The sequence below is a fragment of the Sphaerodactylus townsendi genome, linkage group LG09 (genome assembly GCF_021028975.2).
Source record: "Sphaerodactylus townsendi isolate TG3544 linkage group LG09, MPM_Stown_v2.3, whole genome shotgun sequence".
NCBI classification, from domain to species: domain Eukaryota; kingdom Metazoa; phylum Chordata; class Lepidosauria; order Squamata; family Sphaerodactylidae; genus Sphaerodactylus; species Sphaerodactylus townsendi.
Genome location: NC_059433.1, coordinates 28,627,302 through 28,649,746, shown reverse-complemented (window position 1 = coordinate 28,649,746; position 22,445 = coordinate 28,627,302). Strand labels below are relative to the sequence as shown.

The window sequence follows — 22,445 nt, the reverse complement described above, 5'->3', positions numbered from 1 at the left end:
AAGATTTTGCACCGGGCTACACTTTCCTTATATATGCCTGTGGCAGCAGTGGTGTAGGAGGTTAAGAGCTCGTGTATCTAATCTGGAGGGACCGGGTTTGATTCCCAGCTCTGCCGCCTGAGCTGTAGAGGCTTATCTGGGGAATTCAGATTAGCCTGTACACTCCCACACACACCAGCTGGGTGACCTTGGACTAGTCACAGCTTCTCGGAGCTCTCTCAGCCCCACCTACCTCACAGGGTGTTTGTTGTGAGGGGGGAAGGGCAAGGAGATTGTCTCCTGCAGGAGAGAAAGGGGGGATATAAATCCAAACTCTTCTGGTGTCGGCACAGGATTTTCCCCGGGTACCAGTTCTTCAGTAGGAATCACTACAGAGCCCTTTCTATGGCTCCTCCCATTTTAGATGAAGTAGGAATGCAAATGTGCAGATGCTGTCACAATCATCAGGTGCTGCCTTAGTTAACAAGTGTTTTTGTGCTGTGCTTTTTTGAGCCTCTGCCAGCATGTTCCACGCAGTTTGAACGGAAGTGAATGCAGGAATGTTCCTGATGGATGAGCTGTTATATGTTGCTTGGCAGTTGCTTTCTAAGACTCGTATTTTCATTTAACTCAGCAAGGCTGTTATTTAGCAAGCAGGTGACAAACCACCAACCCTGGACATGCAAGGGGGGAAAAATCCATTTTCCTTTGTATCTATATCAAAAAAATGGTGGATGGATTGGAAGCTTGCAAAGAAATTCTAAATTAACACACCTGTCCAGTTAAAGTAATAATCTGTCCTGTCCTTTGAGTATATGCTTCATCTTCATTTATATGATGAATTTTGATTCTAGCATCTAATAGTTAAAGGAAGCTGCAGCTAAAATGAAGTTTTGCTAATGGTAGAGCACTGGCCACAAGTTATTTCTTCTCAGTGCTAGATGAGGGTTCACATTGAAAAATAATAACAATAGTCCTGCACAGTTACTTGAAAGCCACTTTAATTAAACAATAGCCTTGTTCACATGTTGCACTAAATACATGTACATCTTGCCTGTCCATGTGTACTTCTGCTTGTAATAAAAAAAACACGCATGTTCACTTTACTAATGAAACTGGGACCAATATGTGGGTAAATGTGCCGTTTCAATCACACATTCAGCTGTATGTGCATTAAATGCAACAAGGAAATTGCTCAAAGCAAAAAGAAAAATGAAGCACACCTGGTACACAGACTGTATGCACGTTCACTGTAACTTGTGAACTAGAATTGGGCTGTTGGTTGTTTTTGTTTTCTATGCAGAGTAAGTCTAAAATGATCTTTCCCTTTCCTTCTTGCCAAGCAAAGGATCATGGGACACAGCCATCCTCTTAACATCCTAGAACAGTGATGGCGAACCTCTGGCACGAGTGCTAGAGGTGGCACTCGGAACCCTCGGAAAATCACACACACACCCCACACACACATCTAGGCTGTCCTGGGCCACTGAGCACAATGTGCGCTCACCATGGTGAGCAGGGAGGACTCGGCTGTTGGGCCTGGTGCCTGTGCTCCGGGTGGCTGCTGCCTGAGGGGGGGCGGTGCAGAGGAGGCAGAGATGCTAGAGAGGCACAGAGTGGTGCACGTGGGACTTGCTGGAGGCTAGAGCAGGCTGGCCCCTGCTTGAGCGAGTGGGGCGGAGGAAGAGGGAGTCAACTGTTTTTTTCTAAACTAAAACCTCAGCATCCAGGTTAAATTGTTGGGTTGGCCCTTTGCAATAAATAAGTGGGGTTTGGGTTGCAATTTGGGCACTGGGTCTCATAAAGGCTCACCATCACTGTCCTAGAATGTACATGAGACACACTGGAAGTAACTGAGAGCCAAGCTATACGATCAGAAGACAGACAAAAGATGTTTCTGTTGGTTCGACTATACTGGTTCAGGCTACATAACCCCCCCCCCCCCCCCAAAGTGGCACCTTGAGAACTATGATGTCTGCCAATACCTTGTGCCCTCCAAATGTTTTTAGAAAGTGGGTGAGGCTAGGTAGAGCTTTTGGGGACAACTGGAAATTTGATTGGCTGGGAAGATTTTTAAATGATGCTCTGGCAGCAGCTGCCATCACATGCATTGTTACTGAAGTTAAACTGTGGCTGCCATTTTATGGCTGGCTCCACCCACTGTGGCAGCCATATTGTTGCTGTGCCCAGTATGCCCCCAGGATCCAAAAGGTTAGGAACCCCTTGACTACGTTAGAGTTCAAATGTTTGATTGCAATCTTGCTCAGACATAGCCTGTCAGATAGAAGAGTTCTAGATTAGCCTTCTTATTGATATTCAAACTTTTTTTCCCATTTAGCATGCTTTATGCTTTCTTCAGGAAGTTCAGAATGATGTAAATTATTCTCCCTTTCCCCTTTTAGCATCACAACAATCCTTTGAGGTAGGTTAAATGGAGAGAGAGAGAAAAGGAATGGCTGACATGGGAATGTGAGGAAAGGTATAGAGCTGAAATGCTTTTATCTGGATGTCATGTCAAATCCTTCTGTAATTTATTTTTCAGCTGAAACACCAATGCTTTTGTTGTCTGCCCTACTTAGCAGCATCCAAAGAGAAGATATTTTAACATGTATGCAGAGGAAAGAAAATTGCAGAAAACAGGATTAGTTGTTACAAATTCCTAGGCACATAACGTAAGCGAGCTGAAGGAGAATTACCTGGCCATTCAGTAAAGCTGAATGCTGTCAGATTTGGTTTAATTTGGTCTTTATCCTGATGTCCCTGTACTGAAAACATTTAAGTGGTGACTAATACTGTACCATGTGCACAGTGTTCTGCCAGCATCTTAAACTTGGGTTTTATACATCTGCAATTCAAATAGAATCTGTTGTTTTGAATTAACAGGCTTGGGCATAATTGCCGAATCAAGGCCTTAATCATACCCACAGAGACACATGCCCAAATGCCGCATTTAAGAGAAATTAAAACTGCAAGCCTAGCTGATTACATTTAAAAGGGAAACCATGATATGGCTTGTATGTCCTAATTCCCATTAGCTTCTAATGAAAATTAGCTGCCTCCAAGTTCCACTTTGCTTTTCCATAGTCCATTAGTTCACGATCCAGTGATGGGCACAGAAAATCAGCAGTATCTATAACGATTTCATTTTTATCCTTCTCTTTGCTGTAGATTATGTAAAGGAAAAAGTGTGACCTGCAGAATTAGGAAGAATAAGGCCCCTTCCGCACACGCAAAATAATGCGTTTTCAAACCACTTTCACAACTGTTTGCAAGTGGATTTTGCCATTCCGCACAGCTTCAAAGAGCACTGAAAGCAGTTTGAAAGTGCATTATTCTGCATGTGCGGAATGAGCCTAAGAGATAAAATATGTTGTGATGAAACCCTGTTTTGTTTTTTTAAAAATCACAAATCTTGAATTTGACTTCATATGTCAACAGGAACATTTTCTTTTCCTTGTGCCATCAGAGCTTAGGCTGCTTTCTGTGGTTTAGTTTTGCTTACCTTCGTCATCTTCCACTTGTACCACTGCTATTAAATCAAGTTGAATGTCAGGGACATACAGTGCAATCCTAAAGAGAGTTACATTCTCCTGTCCATTAAAGTCAGTGCAAGTCTGTTTAAGATTGCACCGATACTGGCTGTTGTGGGTTTCCCGGCTATGTGCTTTTGCTCCTAATGTTTTGCCGGCATCTCTGACTGGCATCTTCAGAGCAACATACCTCTGAAAATTCCAGCCATAGATGCAGGTGAACAACCAGTTGATTCTGGCTGTAAACGCCTTTGTCAATACATTGCACAGATAAGTTACACATGCAAAATCCAATTTATTGTCTTGATGCAAGTTAGCCAATGTAGTAATTGTGTTTTTACTACACACTTAGAATCATAGAGTTGGAAGAGACCACCAGGACCATCGTCCAACCCCCTGCCATGCAGGAACACACAATCAAAGCACTTCTGACATATGATTATTCAGCCTCTGTTTAAAAACCTCCAAAGGAGACTCCACCACTCTCTAAGGCTGTGAATTCCACTGTTGGACAGCCCTTGACAGTCAGAAAGTTCTTACTAATGTTTAGGTGAAATCTCTTTTCCTGCACCTTGAATCCATTACTCCGTGTCCTAGTCTCTGAGGCAGCAGAAAACAAGCTTGTTCCCTTCAAATATTTAAACATAGCTATCATGTACCCCCCCTAACCTTCGCTTCTCCAGACTAAACATTCCCAGCTATCTAAGTCTCTCTTCGTAGGGCATAGATTCCAGACCTTTTGCTATTTTGGTTGCCCTCCTCTGAGATGTTCCAGCTTGTCAATATCCTTCTTAAACTGCAGTGCCCAGAACTGAACACAGTACTCTAGGTAAGGTCTGACCAATGTAGAGTAGAGTGGTACAATTACTTCCCTCTAGACACTATGCTATTATTGATGCATCCCAGAATGGCATTGGCTTTCTTAGCTACCATATTACACTGCTTACTCATGTTCAGTTTGTGGTCTACTAAGACTTCCAGATCCTTTTCATGTGTACTGTTGTCAAGCCTGGTGTCACCCATCCTATATCTATGCATTTCATTTTTTCTAACTAAGTGAAGAATCTTACATTTATCTATGTTGAAATTCATTTTGTTAGTTTTGGCCAGCTTCTAATCTGTCCAGATCATTTTGAATTCTGCCCTTGTCCTCCAGGGTATTAGCTACCCCTCCTAATTTGGTATCATCTGCAAATTTGATTGACATGCCCTCCATTTCATTATCCAAATTACTGATAAAAATATTGAATAGCACTGGACCCAGGACAGAACCCTGTGGCACTCCACTACTCACTTCTCTCCAGGATGAAAATGAGCCATTGATGAGCACATTTTGTGTTTGACCAGTCAACCAATTACAAATCCATCTAACAGTTGCATTGTCTAGTCCACCTCTTTCCAGCTTACTTGCAAGAATATTATGGGGCACCTTGTCAAAGGCCTTACTAAAATTAAAGTATGCTATGTTCACAGCATTCTCTTCATCTACCAAGTTTGTCACTTTATCCAAAAAAAGAGAGATAAGATTAGTCTGGCATGACTTATTTTTGAGAAACCCATGTTGATTTTCAGTGATCACATTATTCAGTTCCAGGTGCTTACAGACTGTATCCTTAATTATCTGCTCTGCTCTAGAATCTTTCCTGGTATTGATATCAGGCTGACCGGGCAGTAGTTATTTGTGTCCTCTTTTTCCCCTTTTTGAAGATGGGGACATTAGCTCTCCAGTCTGTTGGGGTGGCAGAGTCAGGGGAGGGGGAATCATGGAATGTTAAGCTCTCCAGTCTGCTGGGACTTCTCTTGTTCTCCAGGAGTTCTCAGTAGTTCTGCTTTTCTCTGTCCCCTGTTACAATTTCACCATCTTCTCTACACAGTGACCCTATCATGTCCTTTTTCTTCCTTTTGCTATGGACATAACAAAAAAGCCCTTTTATTGTTTTTAACATCTCTCACAAGTCTGAGGTCATTGTGAGCTTTCACTTTTCTGATTTTCTCCTACTTGTTTTGACTATTTTTTTTGAATTCCTTTTTAATAATCCCCCCCCTTTCCATTTCTTGTACATGTCTCTTTTATGCCTTAGCTCAGTTGAGAGTTCTTTAGTCATCCATCTTGGTTTCTTTAGACACCTCCTATTTTTTTCTCTTCATTGGAACTGTTTGAAATTGTGCCTTCAAGATCTCACTTTTAAGAAACTCCCATCCATCTTGTATTCCCTTCTCTTTTAGTATTCTTAGCCATGGGATCACACCCAGTAGTTTCTTAAGTTTACTGAAATCAGCTTTCTTAAAATCTAGAATGACTAGACTTGACATTCCCTTTCCATTGTGTAACAAACTCAAAGAGAACATGGTCACTCCCACCTAAGGACCCTACCACTTCCACCCCATTAATCAGGTTATCATTGTAGGTTAGGAGCAGATTTAAAATAGCTGATTCCCTTCTTGCCTCATCCACCTTGTGGACCATGAAATTGTTTGCAAGGCAGGTGAGGAAATTGTTGGACCTTGTAGTCTTGGCAGAGTTTGACTCCCCGCAAATATCTGGATAATTGAAATCTCCCATTACTACTGTTTCTCTTCTTTGTGGAAGTTTGGTTATCTGCTTGATCTTAACCAAAAGGCCAAGGCTGAAAAGAATGTGCTTTCCTCGAGACCACTGCTAGTCTTGAGTGTAGCTTGGTGTTCAATTATCTGCATCTCCTTGCCTTCAGACAACAGAAACCAGAAAGATAATGCTAAGGTACAAAATAGTGCCTTATCTTGATTTCTTGTCAACTGCTGATCCTCTCACACCCTGTTTTTTTGTACTTATTCTGTATGTAAATCAGCTTTGTTTTACACATGCTGTGACTGCAAGATATGTTAAATTCACATGCATTAACACCGTATATGTTAAATTCACATGTATTAACACTTGTGCTCAAGGTGAAATTTTTTTCATTGGTGGGATACTGTCTGGACTTTCACAGTTTTTATAGATACACCTTTTTTTTACTACCATGGTTAACTTTCATCTATTGTTCCCACATCAAACTTTTCCCATTCTCTGTTGAATGAGTCTCGATCAGGAAAATAATTCCAGATGGAGCAGCAAAATAAATCAGGAGTCTGTGGAGATTAACATAATTTATTATGGCAGAAATTCCCATGGCTGAATGCCACTTTTTTAGATGTAACTCGTGGGATTTCTTGTTATCCATAACTGAGATCAAATCTGTCATATGTTATGAATGTATAAAGTAAAAGATAGAATGTATAAAGTAAAAGATGTGCAAGCATCAGATCATATGACATCCTGTAACATCACATCATGACATTAACTTGGTAAACTACTTTTACAGAGTGGTTTACCACTGCCTTCCCCAATTGTCTACCCTTTACTCCCAGCAAGCTGGGTCCTCATTTTACTGACCTCGAAAGGATGGAAGGCTGAGTCAGCCTTGAGCTGGCTACCTGAAACCAACTTGACTTCTGTCAAAATCGAACTCAAGTTGGGAACAAAGCTTTTGACTACAGTACTGCAGTTTACCATTCTACACTACAGAGCTCATGTAAACATGAAGATTATTAGGGCTGGTTGTGTACTGAAAAATGTCCTGTATGAACTGTCATTTGAAATACTTCAGCCACTGTCATCTGCTGTGCAAGAAGTCATTCCTCCCATTTAATTTATTTTATTTACGCAGGATATTGGTATTCCACCTAAAATAGGAGAAATACTCAAAGGAGACTTTATTTATTTATTTACCCTCATTCCTCTTGTTGCTAAATTTTTGGTCAGCTCGTGTGTGGTCAGTTCAGCATTGCTATTCTGGTAACAGGAACTGTCATTACATGAGATGTTGCAGAACAGTTGAAATAGCTGCATAGCACACATGTGGTTGCTGACGTAGCACAGAGAAGGTAGGACTGAGGATGGGGAATGTACACCCCATCTTACAGCCACTGTCTGATGTTCCGCACAAAATGACAAGTTTACTATTTGTGAAAATAGTTCGATCGGTATTCCAGTTGATTGTTGTGATATAGAGCAGTTCCGCTTGCTCCTAGTGTGATATAATGGAAACTGGGCGGATCATGTGGTGGATGCACTTTGCTATAGAAGGAATCCTAAAGTGTTCTACTCAGAAGTACATCCCATATTATTCAATGGGGCTTAATCCTGGGAAAGTGTCTTTGGGCTTGCAACCAGAGAACCAAAGAGTACTAAGGAGCCAAGGAGCAGCAGTGGCATGGGAGGTTAAGAGCTCGTATATCCAATCTGGAGGAACTGGGTTTGATTCCCAGCTCTGCCGCCTGAGCTGTGGAGGCTTATCTGGAGAAGTTAAGGAGTCTCCTGCAGGAGAGAAAAGGGGGATATAAATCCAAACTCCTCCTCCTCCTCCTCCTTCTAATCCTGAGAACAAAATTACATTTGAGAGCAAAGAAAGCAGAGAGAGAAATGACAGTTTTTGTTGCAGGAAGGCCAAGGAAGTCATGCTCTCATACTGAGTTATATGATAAGCATGAATAAGGGACTGGATGAAGCCACAGGAAGTAAAAGTATATTTACATGAAGCTTCTTCTCTGTTGTTATTTTATTTGGAACTGAAACTACTGGTATGAGAGAGTTTGCACATCTCTTTTTTCTAAGCCCATTCTAAGCTGGTACAGATCTAATATTCCTGCGGTGCATAAGAAACCAATATAACCTTGGTCAGCAGTTCATGACTAGGGCACAAAGGGAGAAAGCAATTCGCAAAGGATTATGTTGAAGTGAACTGGAAAGGTGTTGCAGACCAGGGAAATCTGATGATATATCATTAGGCTATATTTGTACTCTAGTATTATCAACTCTCCAGGTTTCTGAGAAGTTTATCGCAGTGGCTTTCACACTTGTAATTTTGCTAATTAGCCTGTAAGCAACAGAATATAAATATCTGTGTAAGTGATGGTGTAGCCGAGCCTCTTAAATTCATCGCATTACAACATGCCAGGAGAAAAGGATGTCAATCCATTTATGAAATAAATGCTTTTCTCAAGCTTTCTGTCACGTAAAAGCAGTAGTGTGGAAATTGTAATCTCTTCTTCTCAGAACTTGCAATTAACATTTTTCACTTTAGGTTACTATCAAAAGCTGAACAGACGCTGGAGCTGCCAACCCATGGCTGCTGTGAATGGCGCTGGGAGGGAAACCTCCCCCCCCCCCCAAATGACATAGCACAATTCTAGGAGACACTGGGAACTCTATGGTTTTTGTCATAGAATTTCCAACAATTCCTATAGCTGTCCTATATCATGAACAGTGTTTTCTCTGAAAGCTGTTTATTTATTATTAGATTTCTACACCCCATCTTTTTGAACCAAGGTTATGCTCAAGGCAGAGAGACTCTGTGGCCTTTGCTCCTCCCCACATCCTGACCTCCAGTCCTCCTGCTGGTTACCACCCCTAACAGATATCCTGCCAAATTTTACATCCCTATAAAAGTTTCTTAGATAACTGGTAAAGTATAAGGTCCTGAACTTCATTCTATAATCCATGCTCAGTAGATGCATGATAGTTATTTCTCATTATGTTTCACCGATAACTTGTATTCCACCAAGTCTACCATCCTCAGTTAACCAAAGGCTCCTGATCTCTTAAATGATTCCTTGCATTATCCCTTCTTGCCGGGGGCCCTTACGTGTGGCTTGCTCCAAATATGGCGCCTCCTCTCCCCATCACCTCTTATGTCCCGTCACCGCCCATCTTTTCTCTGTGTTCTTTGGCTTTTCTTGTTGGTTCTCAGTCTCAGTCGGTGTAGAGACATTTGCCTACATTTCCCCCTTCCTCTGTCAATTGTTTTCTTTACAGTCTATTTTAATAATCTTAGTAATGAGATTATCAAACCACAGAATTTATAAACGGCTGAAAAGCTGCATGGGGCTCGATGAAAGACTAGAAGAGATCGGAGTGTTAAACATGCAGCAGAGAATTCAGAACCTAGATTTAAGTTTATTTTCAACCAAGAAGCCATTGTCAGTTTCAGCGTTTAGGGAAGATATAGACAGGTGAGTAGGGACATCATGCCTATTCCTGCTCCCCTTTTACACAGGATGTGCCATCTGAAAAGGGCTAGAGCTTCAGCTTCCCACCATATTCTACTTGGGTAACCATACCAGACATGCTGCAGCAGGTCATGAGCTTTCATCAGACACCTGAAGTGAAGCTTCAGTCGGCAAAATTATATCTACAGCAGAGAGGGCGTGGTTGCGAGCAATGTATGAATGTATGAATGAGAAATGTTTAACCGATTGCAGCAGGAAGCCAATATTATGTTATGAAAACAGAGTTACCATTTCACTACTTTCCCCAATTAACTTATGGTTCCTTCCTAGGACCTTCTCACCGTTCGTTTGGCACTTTCAAGAGTTCAATCTAGATTTTTAAGATCCTTAATGCAGGTTGCAAAGTGTGTTTCCAACACATGGCTTAGATTGGAAACGGGGCTGATTAGGGTAGAGGCTACTATACATCTATTCTCCATCTACAAATGGTTATCGGGCCATTTCAATCCCCAAGGTCTTTTTTCTTTAATACTACGGGATAATTTTCAATCTAGGTGGCTTAAATCAGTCGTCAGTTCTCTGTACAAGATGGGTATATCCCCCCAGGCTATTCTAGAGCTGGGACATGCACGGGCAAAATTTATCAAGCAAAGAATTTTTGATATTGAGCGTCAGTCTTGATTTAGCGGCTTTTTCAGAGTATCCCTCTCCAGATCACCTAAAATACAAAAATGACCCAGCACCCTATATATATTTTCTAGAAGGAAGTAATAAGAGAAGAGCTAGAAGTGACTTTAGCTAGAAGTGACTCACTCCCCTCTAGGGTTTTGGAGGGAAGATACAGGAAAATTCCCTTTGAAAAAAGGCTATGTGATTGTCCATTAAAAGAGATCGATATGATGGAACATATGTTTTTCAGGTGTCCTTTGCTGGAAGAGCCTTGTGAACATATGTTGGGTCTGATATTAAAGAGATTTGCTGGTAATAATAATAAATATATATTAAGAAGGTTACTCCAGGGAACAGACCCTAATATTACATCATCAGTTGCAAGATTTTTTGTTTACTTGTGTAAATTTAAGACTTTTAAAGAACAATGAAAAATAGGGTGAAGTGACTTTTTAAATAGATACTGAGAAACACCACTATAAGTTTTGGTCATCTTGGCTGCTGAAATATGCAGGAGTATTGTTTTAATTGTTATCTTATATTAGCTAAGAAGGTTCTAAGCTGGTTTATTTTAAATTGTATTGTAAATGCTTTGGTCAAAGACTGTAACTAAATCTTACTTACATTTCACTTCTGGATAGCTATGTGGATGCTCTCCCTCCCAGATGCAGTCAGTCACTTGATCTTATACATGGTTCATAAACACAATAGTGATTGTGGTTTTAAGCATTTTTATCCATATGGGAGTTGAAGCTCTGCACGTTACTTTTTTAAACTTAATAAACAGTGGTTTAGTTCAGAGATGATGCTAGCAAAGCTGCCCAACCTCCAATTTATGTTTATTACGGGTTGGGAGTGGGGGGATTAGAATTATTCCTCAGAGTTTGAAAGAGAGAGGAAACTACACAAGCTTCTCTGTGAGAGATGATATTTCAGCAGAGTAATCAGGTCTGAATATGCTATGTATACATCTTGTGCCACAAAAATTAGAAACAAAGTTCAGTGATGTACTTACTGAAATTTGCACTTGGCTGATTATTATGTGTAAATGTGTGATTTAAATCCCCTTACCTATACATTGGTGGTGTTGTGGCTCTAAAGAGGTAAGCCCTACATCAAAAACAAACTAAGTAGTACTGGCAGCTGCTATAATCTACAACAGGTTGCCTGTATCACTTTCAGATAAGACAATAGTAACCCATTTGTTAAAAAAAACAACAACCCAGGATAACAGAAAACATGGGAATATGAAGTGAAAACCAGCGAAAATAAAGGAGAGATAACATAAATCCTTCTTGCAGCTATGCCTGTTATTATCCTGAAAACTACGCTTTAGTGGGCTAAAAGAAACTGCAGTGAAAGAGGTTTACAAATACTTCATCATTTTGTAACTCATACTGTTTATTTCCCTTTTATTGCCCAAGACTAGACCAGGATGGACTTAAAACCTGTCTTCTGTTGTAACCAACCTTTTTACTGTTATCTTGCAGGACTATCTTCCAGGTTCCCAGAAATCATGTCAGTAGGATCACATTCATTCTCCCCAGGAGGTCCTAATGGGATCATTAGAAGCCAGTCCTTTGCTGGCTTCAGTGGTCTTCAAGAAAGGCGATCCAGGCAAGTACTCTCTCCACAGCTAAGTTTTCATTTTGTGAACAAACAGGCAAAAGCACATGCACCCACACACAGCCCCTCAGGGCTGCGGCTCTCCAGATGTTCATGGACTACAATTCCCATCAGCCCCTGCCAGCAGACCCCATAGAACACCTCCATTATAGATCTGAAAAAGGACAACATTTAACAAACTAGGAGGGAACAATCCTTTCTTTACTAAAGTAAATCTCTTTCATTTTGCCTGTCTGTTGATCTTAAGAAGATTCTTCCTCTGCTCCATTCTTTTTTAGTATGTACATGAGTAGCTGAGAGCCAGTGTTGCATAGTGGTTAACAGCAGTGTATGTTAATCTTGTGAGCCAGGTTTGTTTCCCTACTCCTACACATGAAACCTGCTGAGTGACCTTGGGCTAGTCACAGTTCTTTCAGAACTCTATCAGTCTCACCTACCTTACAAGGTGTCTGTTGTGGGGAAGAAGGGAAGGGATTTGTAAGCTGCTTTGAAACTCCTTACGGTTGAGAAAAGCAGGGTATAAATCCAAACTCTTTTTCTTAAAAAGAAAACCATCTTTCCCGCCACAGTCAAGATTTTGCCCAATTATCTCTGATCCAAGTTAGGTAGCCTGGCTGTCTTCAGTTAATTTCAAATAGTTTGATATATTCTCTTTGATATCAGTTAGATAAGGACATCACATAACATTTACAGCTACTGTTCAAGAACAAGATAGCAGGCATAGAGACAAACACAAAAAATAAACAAGGCTTTTTTGATCCTATGGATTTTAAAATTATTTTTAATAGATAGCAACGGCTCATTTACACTCATTCCATTTTTTTGAATCTGCTTGGGGAGTATAATTTGAAAATTATCATTTTAATTTGATAGTGCGAAGTCAAGAAGGGCATGATTATTGTTTTCATTATATATCAGGAATATTGTTCTAATGAGTCATGTGTGGAATTTTTTCTGTTTTAATAAATATTGGAACGCTACTTCCAATGTCATAAAAATGGTAATAATGCCCTTTTGGAAGGAAATTAACATAATAATTTTTAGAGTGCTCTTCCCAAAAGCAACAGGAGTAGAGAGGGAGAAGAAGAGTGGCCCAGCTCCATGCCTGTTATGTGGGACAGAAAGGGCTAAATGAGCTCTGATTTTCTTTTTGGAGGGCTTTTCTCAAAGCCACATGGGTTTTTATCAGGGGTTAACAGGGGTTTTCTTTTTTCTCTTTGTCCTGGCCTTGTGCTTTCCTCAGGCTTCTGAGAGGTGGGGCTGCTGAGAGGTGGGGCTTACTATTAGCTGTGTTGCAGAGTGCTGGACTAGATGGACTCTGGTCTGATCCAGCAGGCTCGCTCTTATGTTCTTATGTTCATGCTGGTCCATGGTGTACCAGCTCATTGCAATTTTATTTTCTCTAGGAAGTAGATGGTAGCTCTTTAAACCTCGAAGGGTCAGTTCTCCAGGGACCAACTGGGTGCCAGACCTTCTTTCCTCTTCCTCCCTCCCTCTCTACTTCTGCTGTCTTACTGAAACAATTTCCAATTCTAATATTATTAGTGGTAGAAATATCAGAATTAGGAGTCAAGATTTTACCTTGCCTAAAATCTTTTATGATAAATATGACACATTGTACTGGCTCAACAATACTGAGTAGTTTACCCCTAGAATCTACCTCTCTAGTTCTGCATCTATTATCTCTGATATATCAAACATACAATAATGGCTTAATTTGAATGATCCTCAGCAAGAAGCTCTCTCTCTCTCTCTCTCTCTCTCTCTCTCTCTCTCTCATTATTGTTGTGAAACTTCTTTTTAACTTAGGCTGGCTTTGGTGGCCAGCACTAAGGTCATTCCAGGCTGATTAAGCCCTATTGAAGTAAACAGGAGCTGTGGCAAGATTCCTCATTTGGATTATGCCCTTATTTATTTATAATAATCTATGCAATTATCTAACTAAAGCTGTAAATAAAAGTTGTCTTGAGATCCACTCTACAAAGTCGTTGTGTCCTTATTTGTCTTTTCAAAAAACGCACGTTGTATTGCAAATTATATCCTTGTTCGTAAATTCCGCAAAAACGCAATACCATGTGCATTTTTTGAAAAGACAAATAAGGACACAACGACTTTGTAGAGTGGATCTCAAGACAACTTTTATTTACAGCTTTAGTTAGATAATTGCATAGATTAGGTACAATATAAATATGGTAATATTGATACTTAGGCAATAATGTATATATATGTATGTACACCTTTAAAATAATATATGCCTTGCATTTATATGTACAGCTTTGTGTGTTGTTCATTGGTTGTCTCCCTGGTGCTAAATTTTCTGGTTTTGGCTGTACATATTTGTCCTATATTGTCAAGTACAAACTTATGCATCAGCCATTAAGTACAATATCATTATAAACACCACTACACAGTAAATAAACTAATATCAAGATTTTCCTCGTATTTTTTTTGTTTAAAATCTGTTGTTACCCATAGTGAACCTTTGCAGTGGGACAAGCTTTTTTGAGCTGTATCTAAACAAAACAAAAGAGATGGAATGCTAAAAGGACTGGAGTTCTCAGCAGCTTGGATATCAAAGGCTTTGTGGTGACTCAGACCCATTAACTCATAAAACAGTCCTGTGGTAGGCACCACAATGCTTTTGCCCACGAAAGGTTAAGTTAAGGAAAGCTCTTCATGGGATACTTTTTGAGATGAAGAGGTATTTGTGGTTTGCAACTCTTTTCCCCACTCCATCCCCACTCCACTCTCTTCTTTTTTGTAGGTGCAACTCCTTTATTGAAAATTCCTCTGCACTCAAGAAACCCCAGGCAAAAGTGAAGAAGTCACACAATTTGGGACACAAGAACAGCAGCACTGCTAAAGAGCCTCAGCCTGAAAGGATGGAAGAGGTTTACAAGGCATTAAAGAACGGACTCGAGTAAGAGCTTCAATTGTCCCTGACACACCACAAATTGCCACTACTGCTCCATGAAGAAAAAAATTGATTCCCTATAGGAAATAACAGTTTAGCAGCTGATTATCAATAAGATATAGCTGTGGTGGTGAACCTATGGCACTCCAGATGTTCATGGACTACAATTCCCATCAACCCCTGCCAGCATAGCCAATTGGCCATGCTGGCAGGGGCTGATGGGAATTGTAGTCCATGAACATCTGGAGTGCCATAGGTTTACCACCATGGAGATATACTATTGGCTGTTGTGGGTTTTCCGGGCTGCGTGGCCGTAGTCTGGTAGATCTTGTTCCTAACATCTTGCCTGCATCTGTGGCTGGCATCTCTGAGGTGTATCACAAAGAGAAGTCTGTTACATACTGTGTCCAGACTTCTCTCTGTGATACACCTCTGAAGATGCCAGCCACAGTTGCAGGCGAAACATTAGGAACAAGATCTACCAGACCACGGCCACACAGCCCGGAAAACCAACAACAACCAGTTGAATCCAGCCGAGAAAGCCTTCGAAAATATAAAACGTTTACTTGCTCTCAAGCACCAAGGAGCTCTTGCTAAACTAACAACCAGGAGCTGTTTCGTGCCACCCTTAGTTCCACAGTGACCCATGGCATCTTTTCAATCCAAATCATTGTGTGGTGGATTCATTCGGTATCAGCTGTGTAAGTACTAATGCCAAATGGGAGCATTGGGAGCATTGTCTCAGTAGGCCTAAAAGGGCACAACTCCACTTAGGAGTTATGTAGAAGTGGGGGAAAAAATTAGTTCCTCAACAGGCTGTCTGTGAAGGATGTCTGCTAACCCACCACCATGTAGGTATATTGCTGCTACAGAAAATGTCCAGCAGCCTATGCTAACTCTTATCTGCTTTAATTTAGCCTGTGCCATGGAGAGAAACACATCTTACCATAACATTCCCATGAAAATGCCAGCCATAGATGGAAATGAAATGTTAGGAGCAAAAATGATCGGACCACGACCACACAGCTGGAAAACCCGCAACAGCTGGTGGTTATATGAGTTTGGGACTGTGGCTATAATGTGACTTTTATTATTCTGTTGCTATTGCCCGTGTCTTGGCATGCCAAAAGCCTAATGTAACAGGTAGTAGTACATCTACACAACTGGTTTGGAACAGACTGCAGTCAGTTCAGCAGATAATATTTATTTAAAAGTAGCAATTTGGGAGGAGGTGTAAGTAAAAGGAGGAGGTGCAGATGACAATCCATACATCACAGTTTAGCGGGTTTGCATGATATTATGGGGTTCACCTACTTTATTCGCCTGAAAAGGCAGAATGTGCAGCCTTCAAAGAAAAGAAAGAGTTCTTAAAATGGTTCAGTCAGTCAGTCAGTTTTATTACGGCCATTAGGCCAGCAAAGAACAGACTGCAATTATTACCACATACTAGAATTATTGCCACATACTACAGTCCTGTTGATTGACCCTATCCATGAGCCCAGATTCAAGGCTGTTTGTTCTTAAGTAGTTGTCTGATTCCTGTGCTATGATTACAGTTGTCCCTTCCTCATGCAACTTTCCACATTGCGGTTTTGGCTTATCACATTCGGGCACCGGACCCCACTCCCCAAACCAAGCACCCCCCAAAGCGGACCCTAGTATCACATGGAGGGGCTGCCAATGAAAAGCCCCTGACTTCTGCTGCTATTAGGTCCACCACCACCAGCGGCACCACCAATGCCACTGTCCACTTTGGGTTCAGGTTATTGTTTGTGAATTTGTTATGTGCTCTCTGCCTGTGAGGGTCTGATGTGCTTAGAATCAGATGACTTTAATTACATGCTCAGCAACTTTTGAAAGCAGTTTCTAGTTACATTGTAAATTTCTAACAAGTTCTAGAAATTATAATTTGTTTTGTTCAAAGAGATTAGTTTACTTTTTGAATATTACGAAAAGGATGCTTTGTTCATGAATCCCGAATTGGCGTATTTTAATCCTTTTCTGTATTCCTTACCAATATCTATGTTCATTTTATTTTTTCAATTTCGTAATGGAATATAATTGGCATTTTTATTTTATATGATTTAATTTTACATTGGGGAGAGTTTCATTCCAACCATAACTTCAATAAGCTCACTGACTTACTAAAATAATTTGTGGCAAGATAATACTTTGGGAAACAGATTTTGCCTTTTACAGAGATCAACAACCAGCACTTAAATACTGAAATGCTACAGAGATGATATTCCAATTTTTGGTTTATCTTTGCAGTGAATATCTAGAAGTGCATCAGACAGAGCTGGATAAGCTGACTGCTCAGTTAAAGGACATGAAAAGAAACTCACGCCTGGTATGTCTTCATAAAACTCCTCATTAGGGACTGGAGTTTCTTTTACAATGTTGGTGGATCATCAACAGAATTTAAATGAATCCTGCTGTTGAAACAAATTATGCTGTCTCAACTTTCACATAGGGAGGACTTTGTTCAAAGTACGCTTCTATAAAGAAGTTATTTACTGATAGAAGGTCTTCCCTCTTGTGTGGCAAATTTTTGATGTGATGACAATATTCATATGAAGGTGTTTCAGACTATACCTTTCCCTGGAAATGTGCGAAGATACTAGACAACACATAAGAATTGTACTATCTCACATTAGCATTACGATGATATACACCTGACCAATACCAGAGCACCCATCTCATTAATCTTGCACTGTTCAGTTTTCTCATCATGTATCTACCCTCCTGTTAGTTTCTCCCTGTCTCAGACAGTAATCATCTTGTGTGGACACCTGAGCAGTTCACTCATAACAATATTCATAGGAAGCCCAATTATTCCAGGCACATGATGATGAAAGAATAAAAAAAAATTGTTCATCTTTTTCTCCAGTCTCCTTCAATAATCTGTCAAACATGTTTCAATACATACTACAAAGGTCAGTTGACAATGGAGAGAAAGTAATCTGCTAACGCTTTTCCAACAGGAAGGGAAAACTGGTGGGTGTAAGAGAGAAGTCATTCACTTTTTAAATTTCGACCATCCAACCTTACCAAATAAATATCAAAACCAAAATGAAATATTTTTAAAAATTGTTCTGTGATTGCCATAACGTGGGTTAAAAGCTCCTATGTGGGATGAAAGTAATATGTATTATAATGAAAGTCTCTCTCTCTTTATATTTCTGTCAAGTCTCAGCTGACTTACAGCAACCTTCAGGGTTTTCAAGGCAGAAGATATTCAAAGGTGGTTTGCCATTGCCTGCCTCTGCATAGCCACCCTAGACTTCCTTGGTATTCTCATCCAAATGCTAATCAGCTCTGAGCCTGCTTAGCTTCCGAAATCTCACAAGATCAAGCTAGCCTGGGCTATTTAGGTTAAGACATTATATTATAACCCAGAAGAAAGCAGGCAGGCAGGCAAAAAAAAAATGAAAGCGCCTGCAGAGATAGCATATCCTGCATTTGCTTTTGCTTTCTAAATATAATGTTCCAGGTCCAGTCCTTATAATCTCCCGTTAAAAGGAGCAGGTACAGAGGCAGAGTGAGAGGGAACTGCCCCCAGGATGTGCGTGCACCCTGTGCCCCGCAACATGCCATCCGCCCCTACCCCAGAACACTGCTGCCAAGGCCATGCCCCTCCGCTGCTCCACCCGGGGCATTGTGCCCCACCCAGTCCTGTTGGTGCTACGCCACTGAGTAGGTAGGAGGGATAAGGTGTAATACTGTCACCTGCTGAATAACAGCAACGGCAGGATAACTGGAAAAACTGCTGAATTTTATTAGAAGTGCTCAAGTCAAAGACGTAATGGAAGCTTTGTCCAGTTTTATGTCCTGTTTTAACACCCACTCTGTCCTGTATTTTGTTTTATTGATATGCCTAGTAAAGGTCAGTTGAAAGTGCAATACTGACTTTGGTCCATTCTGCACAAGTTCTTGAAAACATTTTGCAAATGTTTGCAAAATGTTTTCAAAATCCCCTGTTTGTCTTCATTCACTCCCTCAAAAAAATTCCTGCCCACCACTTTGTGGTCTTTTTTAAAAACTCTGTGGATCCGATGCTACATGGCTTCAAAACCTTGTGCTGTGATTCTCTAGGGGTTGTGTCTTTGTAGCTACAAAGCACAACCCCCACCCCCCAAATAAAAAAAACTGATGAAAATACAGATGGCCAGCACAAGTTCAGAAAATGGTACCAATGAGGAAGTCTGGGAGGTGTGGGAAACATCTTAAAGAAACAGCACAGCAAGTGAACATGTTTTTAAAACATTTTCACAAAAGTATCACTAGGGAACAGCATGCAAATAAAACATTTTTAGGCTGGAAATAAAACGTTTTGGGCTAAAAACATTGTGGAATTTCATGGAGGAAATGTTTTATTTCCTGCTTGAAAATGTTTTGCGTGCGTCCGTGTGCATGCGTACGCTCATGTGTGCGTGCGTCCCTGTTGTGTGACATGGACCTTTGATAGACCAGAGATCTGACTCAGTTCAAGGCAGCTTTGTGTGCTCCCCTTTCATCTACATGAGTAATCAAAGCACAATTAAGAAGTCTTTTATTCTCTACCTGGCCCAAATAGGTGCCTTTCTGCTTTGCATGATTCCATGTGCACTTATTCAGGAGGACCTTAATTTGTGCTTTATGTTGGCTCAGTTGGATTATGATGCTGTGTGTAGCAACATGTTTCTTTCCTTGGAATAATGTCTTACATACTAATTAACTTTTCCCTTTTGTTCATTACAGGGGGTGCTGTACGATCTGGACAAGGTAAATTGCCCTATTGGTCCATTGTACTGCTATAAACAGAAAAGAACTTACGCTCATCTGGCAGCAGAGCATATGTCTAAGATGCAGTGGATTCGGTTCTAAGTAACCCTTTGGAAATTATGCCAGAGTTAAAGAAGGGCCTGGGATCAGGCTATCCATTTGGGCAGCCCAGTCTGGAGGCAGGTGGACCCTTCTCTGGAACAGGCACAACCCTGAGCTGCTGACACAAGGGGGCTGACTTAACCCAGTCACCCAGTGCCATGTGACTCTGAGGTGCCCAGCCTGGAAACCACGGCCCTCACCTAGGCCCACCAGCACAAAAAGCTGCACTGGCATGGCTAGAGGCATTCCTGGGGTGGGCTGGGGAGTGGAGCCGGTGTTAGCTGCTTCCAGTTTCAACCCAGCACACATTGCAGATACGCCGTGTTTTTTTTGGCGTATCTCCATTATCCCCTATGGGGAAATCTTGGAGGGGGTTTCTCCTTTTTTGACCTTCCTGCTTTGCAAAAAGCCCTTTGGAGAGCGTGGGGTAGCGCCAGAGCAGCCCTGTCCCTGCCCGCCAGCCCACTCCGGATTGCACTGTGAGTCTTTAGAGCATCCCATTTTCAACAGCCACTTTCAAGCAAGCCAGAGGAAGTGTTTTAAAAAGTGGCTTGAAGATGGTGGCCCAAGCCAGTGGTGGGATCCAAAAATTTTAATAACAGGTTCCGATGGTGGTGGGATTCAAACAGTGGTGCCGCCACACACACGCACCTCCAGTCCCTATTGGGCAGGGAGGTTGCTTTAGTAACCCCTTCTCAGGACTCAGAAAAAATTAGTAACCACTTCTAGAGAACTGGTGAGAACTGGTTGGATCCCACCTCTGCCCAAGACCTTTTGCTACAAACTCAGTATTGCTCTCAATAAATACACAAGCTCATGATACAATGTGGAGAACACCATACCAATTTAGTTTAGAGGCCACTGAACAAAGTCTGAGAATAAATTGCTTGCACGAACCTAAAGATTTTCTCTGTTTAAAAAAATCGCAATTGGCTTTATTTATTTTAGGCAATGGAATGATATGTGAAGTGTATTTTTCTGTCGTGTCCCAAAAAATATCCTATGAAATCCTAAGTGCTTGTAAGGAAAGTTGGTGTTTTGAAAGATGGAATAGTTTAGGCAGCACATTCTACGAAAGTGCAGACCAGTTGTTCTAATCTTGGTCTTGTCTTGTCATTGTTCTCACTCTAGTAATTTTTTAATTTATTGTGCAGCAAATGAAAGCAATTGAAAGGTATATGAGAAAGCTGGAGTTCCACATAAGCAAGGTAATCAACTATCCTTTCATCTGGCTTCCCACTTCGTAAAGCTATTTTTTAAAAGCTTGATATTATCCTGCATTCTAGAGGCGCATCCTCACAAGGCATCTGTCATGGCCAGACCTCCGTCCTTGTTTCAAATAGATTTAGATCAGAATATACAGGCAATGGTGGGGGAGGGATAAAGTGCAGCCTATGAAGGAATTTACTAGAAAACTCAGCTGTTGCTACCACACAGCAACTGAGAGCAGCTTTGTGTTTATAAAGAAGCAGGGAAATTGAAGAATGTTTCCAAGTAATCTGGGGAAAGCACGCTTTCATGTCTTCCCTATATTGACAGTGTTATCTTCATCTGTAATCCTAGTCCTATTACACTTCTTATTAGTTTCTCTCTCCTATTTATTGTCTTGACTTTGGTGGATTCCACATGGGCCAAAAACAGCGGTGTGAAAACAGTGTAAAAATTGTATAAAATGGTTTAAAACTGTGTAAAAGGGTTTACATCGTTTTCACTCTGTTTTCACACCGCTGTTTTTTACCCATGTAGAATCTGCCTTATGCTGTGTAATCCACTTTGAATCTCAGTGAGAAAAATAGACTATAAAGTAAATTAATAAATACCGCTGCCTTGACAGATATACTTAAGAGACCACCCATGTAAAATCATGCATGCATCACTACTCTCTGTGTGACACAGATAACAAAAAAGGTAGTTAACAGCAGCAAACTATAATCTGTAGAACCTGGTTTGATTCCCCGCTCATACATGTGAAGCCTGCTGGATGACCTTGGGTTATTCACAGTTCTCTCAGAACTCTCTCAACCCCACCTGCTTCACAAGGTGTCTGTTGTGGGGAGAGGAAAGAAAGGCAATTGTAAACTGCTCTGGGACTCCTTAGTTTGAAAAAAAGTGAAATGTTTAAAAAACCGCCAACTTTTCTTCTTCATTTGCTCTGTTTCTGGGCCGCAAACCTACCATGAAGCTAGCTCATCTCACTTGAAGAAGAGGAGTGCTTTCTTCATGTGAAGCATAGGGACCACTGAAATCCTAAGTATGCAGCAGGATCGCTTCATTCATAGCATCTATTTGATAAATGAAATACTCTGCCATTCTGTTATACCTTTCCTGATGTTTATTAAATGATTTGTAAATGATACCATCAATTTGATGGGTTGAGCATATTGACGTGTGCATAGAGACACATTAAATGGCCCTGTGTCAGTGACGATTAGCCACTAGAAGCCAAGTCCCTTTGCATCAGTGATGGCATGTACGTTTTGTGGTGCAAACAAAGAAAGGGAACATAAGTTAGAGGCCCTAACAGATTAAGAAACACATTTCATATATACATACATACAGAGAGAGAGAGAGAGATTAATATCATCAGACTATGTTAAGGACCGATAATAGCCTACATTACAAATGTCGTATTGCACATAGATAACACAAATGGGTCCCGCAAGACAATTTTCTCAAGGGTCAAAAACTGTCTTGTGGGGCCCATTTGTGTTATCTATGTGCAATACAGCATTTGTGATATAGGCTATTTTGAGCCCGTAACATATTCTGACGATTCTAATCTGTAATAAACAGATTTGCCTTCATTTCACTTGTGCCTCCAAGTGTAGTACTTG

The 22,445-nt window shown here is 40.8% G+C and overlaps 1 protein-coding gene across 4 annotated transcripts in view; it reads left to right on the top strand.

Moving 5' to 3' along the window:
- RIPOR2 (RHO family interacting cell polarization regulator 2) overlaps window positions 1–22,445 on the top strand; it is a 128,729-nt gene that overhangs the window by 71,480 nt on the left and 34,804 nt on the right. For all 4 annotated transcript variants that reach the window (XM_048508192.1, XM_048508189.1, XM_048508190.1 and 1 more), the window contains exons 2-6: window positions 11,696–11,822; window positions 14,596–14,751; window positions 17,017–17,095; window positions 19,486–19,509; window positions 20,766–20,819. In XM_048508192.1, the coding sequence (XP_048364149.1) occupies window positions 11,696–11,822; window positions 14,596–14,751; window positions 17,017–17,095; window positions 19,486–19,509; window positions 20,766–20,819 (440 nt within the window). The remainder of the gene's footprint in view (window positions 1–11,695; window positions 11,823–14,595; window positions 14,752–17,016; window positions 17,096–19,485; window positions 19,510–20,765; window positions 20,820–22,445) is intronic.